Here is a 5,199-nt window from a genome sequence, read left to right as displayed (position 1 = left end):
GAAAGAGAGATTAGAAGATATGTGAAATATATGTGGAGAAAACACAAAACAGCACACCCGACTTCTCGGCTCCACACCTACAAAAACAAAGATAGCAAAATCACAGCAACAAAAATGCATATCTATATAATTATAATGACTGTAATGCTAACTATTTTTGTATTTCTTTAACTAACCACAGACTTTACTGTTTACTATTATATCTAGTTTAGTTAATTTCTTAAAAAAAAACAATTTATCTAGCTCCATCTGTCTTAAATGGTCTGATGAGATGAATACACACAAATAACTTTATAACTAGCTGAACACGCAGCCGCGATAAATACTGCAACTGGACCCACAGGACAGCAGTGAGTTGCCAAGAGAACAATGTTAAATTTCCGTTTTGACAAAAATAAAGAGACGGAGCATTTTCTCGTTTTTGAGTGTAAAATAAAAATAGAACCGTCCATTTTTCTTTTCTCAATATGTTTTTAAACCAAAAAACGAATGACCAAAATTTTCACGGAGCCATTATTTCTGTAAACACGTTATTTTTTGTTTGTTTTCTGGTGCAATATGTTAATTATTTTATCTCCGTTAGTTTAACATGTTAATCAGTTTATGACTTTTTATTTTATCTTCAGTCTGTTCAACACTGACTGTATCAATAAGAGAGATGTTTTATGTTGATAACCACTCCATTTTGTTCATTATCATGCAAAAGATGTMAATTTAACAGTGATGTCCAATATTATGAATTACAGTAAAATATTGAAAACCTAATGCAAATTTCTTATTACTACTAAGAAAAATAGCAAAATTCTATTAGAATTTGGTCGCTTGATGTGTGAAACTTTTGCAGCACATTTAAATTGTATCATTTAAAACCCAGAAACATTTGTTGGTTTCACAGAACAGCCTCTAATCTCCTGATAAACATGCACTTATCCGTGGGTTTATGTTTAAAAAGACCTCAGCAGACACAGCACAGCACTCCATGGCACATAAATCTGCACCCCAGAACTAAACAGTTGACTCTTTTGGTCCCTCCTGAGCAGATTTTTTGCACCCGTAAAGCCACTTGATGACACGAGCGTTTCTCTCGATGATCGACACACCGGTGGGGAGCTGCTCGGCCAGCTCGTCCTGGAACAGTCCGTCTCCCGAGTGCCGGGAGAACTCACTGGGCTCTGACCCACCGCAACYGTCTCCACCCACGCTGCGGAGCGCCAGGGAGAGCGTGTCGATGGAACTGGCACCAGAGAGGAAGTTCTCCCGCCCCAGACGTTCTATCATGTCCACGTCCAGCCCACAGAAGTCGAAGAAATGCTCCTGCTCTGACAAAGCCACCGAGGAGCGSAGCTGCAAGTCTGACTTGGAGCGCTGCAGCTCCCCAAACTGTCTCCTCCTGGGTGGCGGGGACGCTCGCTTCCACGGGTCATCGTTGTTGACGTTGGTGATACCAGTGTTTACTTTGTCTCTGGAGCCATTTGTAAAACCGTTGTCAGTGCAGCCTAACCCCGTGCTTTGGTTAGACTCTGGGCTTCGTTCTTGTTCGGTTTTACTAGACCTCCTGCTCATTGGTCCCCCATCCGCTGCATCCTTGTCGTTGGTCCAAGACATTCGCGAGTCCCCATCCCGTAACGGTCCCTTCTCCTCCCCGATCACCATCTTCTGGATTCGGCTCTCACCGCCGCTCCCCTTCTCCCTCATGGATCCCTGGAAGAGCCGGCGAACAAAACTGTAGCCCTTTACCTCCATGTTGTTGTTTTCTCCCACGGTCGCACCGTTGGGGGTTTTGCACTCTTTCTTTTGCCTGTAGATGACGAGGGAGTCCGGCCTCAGCATACGTTTTCCCGTACTCCTTCTGAGAACAGGGGCGCTGTGGGGCGCTACCAGACCGTTAACCCGAGGAGTCCGGGGGACTGGAGTCGTCACATTGTTCACGTTGCTCCTGTTATGAGCCTCAACGTCGACCAACGTCTGTCTGTTCTCCTTCCTTGCGTCGTCGTTTTCGTTTTCATCCTTGGAGGTGAAGGAGCCGGAGAGCGTGGAGAAGGGGGTGTTGGATGAGCGGCGCGGGGGAAGACGAGGAGTGAGGCTCCCCGGGACGGAAATGGCCCGTCGTTGCTGCGGTGGCGGTGTGGYGCAGGGCACCAGCGCGGGCTCTTGCTTGGTGTTGATCACCTGCTGACTCTTCACATACTTGGCTTTATCCGCCTCCAGCCTCTCCACAGCRCTGACAGAGCGGCCGTGACCTCCTCCGTCTATTTGCCTGCGCAGGTATTCTGGACCCTTGTTGAGGAGCCTCAAAGGTGAGGGGGACCCAATCGGCGAAAGGGGTTTCATGTTACTTCACTGAGCTGGGAAAGGCATCAAAACTCCGAGCTCTAAGCTAAGTTACGGCTTCCGGTCTCCMACAGAGAGCTGCTGTGGGCTTTGGAGTCGTTTCTAAGAGTAGAAATCAGCTTTCATTCCTGTTCTCACAGCTCTTGAATCTTTTTGAGGGGTAATGGAGAAGTGGCAGTTGACGGGACCACAAAGTTGAAGTTTGTTGCGATGTTTTCTATAGATAGCTTACAGCCTCTTTGTTGGGCTCAGACAAATTGATATCTTCTCCGGTATTTAAACAGGCAGTGAACAGGGAAGTCCTTTTTTTGTGTCGACCAACAGCTCTCCCAAATAAGATGCTCTCTGCCCACAGAGCAGCAGAAATAGCAGGCAGGATGCACTTTGAAAGGGTTACTGCKTCCTCCCCCACGTTTTCTTCGCTCCTCTCCGTCTCCCGACAGCACCCTTCGCCGTTGATCTTTTTTCGAGGTGGCCGCCTGGAGAAATTAGATATAACGGCCTCAAATATTTGTTTAGCGCAGGCCGTCCAGGGGACACCGGGTCAAGACTTTTAATGTTTGGCGCTCGTCCCGGTTGAGTTGACCTAAGGGTGGCCAGCACCGAAGCACTCAGTCCATTGATGGACAGATGGCAAAGAAGGAGATCGCATCCTCGTCCTCACCTCGGCTGTGCAGACTCCTGGGAGAGACAGAGAGAGATAAAAAAGTGGTTTTAGTTGGATGTGCTGCTCTCCAGGGCKAGCAGAAAGAACGCAGATGGCAGGAAAGAGAGCAATCCCGAAAGATCAGCTCAGGTTGTGTTTATTTAAAGCCCGAAGGAGCTGCAGGAGAGGAGCAAGCAGAAATATAAGGTTGATATATTTCAGTATTTAATTACCATCGGGCTTATAAATAAATGAGGGGAAATAAAAAAAAAGCCTCAATAAAAATTGAAAAACTGTTGACCAGAGAATGATGGCACGTCTGCTTTTTTCTTTTTTCCTTTTTTGTTCTGCACAGGAAGACGACCAGACTCTTACATTCTGTGAGGCTATTTGTTTCAGCTTTTCTCTGGCAGCAAAAACATCCTGTTTCACYGATCAAATGAAAATGTGGCAGGCAGATTATTGTACAATTTTTATACAAACTTTTTTTTAGCTTTAACAAACTATTTCAGCACCAACTGAAGAGTATAAAAAGTAGCTAAAAAAGCAGAAATCTGTTTGAAAAATTAAAGGTTTTTTTTTAACAGAGTGTGCTTCTTATCTGAAAAAGACGGTGAGGCTGTTGTAATTTAAACCCTCTGAAAGGCCTCTTAAATCAACTTATACATGTCAAAAGTAACAAGTTTCACAGTCGGAGCTCTTCGGATTAACGAGCTATTTAAAAAGTTACAGCGGCTGTAACACAGGCCGCCACGTTTCTCAAAAGAGACACGTTTCATCTTTTATGTTTTAGTGCTTATGAGGATTGAAAGTAGTAAAAAACGGGGGGAAGCACACGCTGATAACAGACTAAAGCTTTACGCGGGGAGTATTTTTAGCCAGAAAAGTTCGCAACATAGTTACGTGTCTATATATTGTACGTGTGCGTGCACGAGCCCATGTGTGTAAGCAGCTATTTTAGCATTTCCTTCACAAGAAAAGAAACGAAGAATGACACGGAAATAGGATCCATTTTTATTGTTAAAACATGCTCACCCTGTTTGCACAGCTTTCAACTCATGACTTGTAAAACAGCAAAGTTAGTACAGGATCTCTCTGGGCTGCAAATGATGATGACAATCTGTGTTTATGAGTGAGTTTCAAAAAGATCCTGAAGTGATCTTTTGATAATTGGAGCAATTATAAGTTTAAAAGGTGGTAATATCCAAACAGAAAGTCAACCTGACGGCCAGTTTCTAATGCATTTCACTCAACTTTGGTTTTACTGTTTCTATGATAAATCATCGCTAAGTTAAGGYAGCAGTCAGAGGTCTTTTGATTTTTCTCATATTTTGACAGAAATAATGAGACACTTGTTCTTTCTGAGCTATAGATTATTTAATATTGAAAACAAAACCACAACAAAYCATTTAAAATCATTACTGAATTGCAGCCTTGAGTTAGTCTGAAGTCTTAGTCTTGTAGTTCTTTTATTAGTTTTAAAAATAATCTTCAAATTATCTTAAATCTACCCAATGTTGCAATCATTGAATTGCACTGGGTAATCGGTTTTAGAGTTGCTTCTGGTTGTGTGAGTTGGAGGGTGGGGTGGAGGTGGGCATGATTTTATGTTTGGAGAGTGGGGTGGGGTGTTTTATGTATTTTTTTAATAGCAAAATGTTTTGTTATGACCCCCGCACGCGAAGTGTAAGTGGGAGTCATATTGTTTTCATACTGTTTTTTTTTCCTCCGGAGAGTTTTGGTCAACCGTAGCACATAAATGGCTGCACCGATCAAAATGAAACTTGGCAGGACTGTAGATGAGTCTGACCTACACTGCGCCAGCCAACGGTTTTACGATAGACCCCATATTTGAGGAGGGGGCTCCTTTCAAAGAGGGGGTGTCAGGACATGCAAAAATGCTTATAACTCAGGAACTGTTCAACATAGAAGCTTCAGATTTCTTTTGTTGTTTAGCTCTGATGAAGCTCTATCCATCAGGCCCACCAATCAGTGCCCCCCACCTCCCCGGACCCCCAATTTTCTGAAAAAGAGGTCTCTGGACATGCAAAAATGCTTATAACTCAGAAACTGTTCAACGTAGAAGCTCCAGATTTATTTGGTTGTTTAGCTCTGATGAAGCTCTATCCATCAGGCCCACCATCAGTGCCCCCACCCCCCTGGACCCCCAATTTATCTGAAAAAGGTGTATGGTTATAGCTCAAAAACTATTAAACATAGGA

At 43.8% G+C, this 5,199-nt stretch overlaps 1 protein-coding gene across 1 annotated transcript in view; it reads right to left on the bottom strand.

Annotated features, from left to right (window-relative positions):
- Positions 1-596: 596 nt before the first annotated feature.
- The window catches only part of fam110d (family with sequence similarity 110 member D), a 19,276-nt gene continuing 14,673 nt past the window's right edge, over positions 597-5,199 (bottom strand). The window contains exon 2 of the mRNA XM_014016347.1: positions 597-3,012. Coding sequence (XP_013871801.1) covers positions 1,006-2,331 — 1,326 coding nt within the window. The 5' untranslated portion in view covers positions 2,332-3,012 and the 3' untranslated portion in view covers positions 597-1,005. The remainder of the gene's footprint in view (positions 3,013-5,199) is intronic.

Source organism: Austrofundulus limnaeus, unplaced genomic scaffold (genome assembly GCF_001266775.1).
Source record: "Austrofundulus limnaeus strain Quisiro unplaced genomic scaffold, Austrofundulus_limnaeus-1.0 Scaffold143, whole genome shotgun sequence".
Lineage (NCBI taxonomy): Eukaryota > Metazoa > Chordata > Actinopteri > Cyprinodontiformes > Rivulidae > Austrofundulus > Austrofundulus limnaeus.
This window is presented reverse-complemented; position numbering and strand designations above follow the sequence as displayed.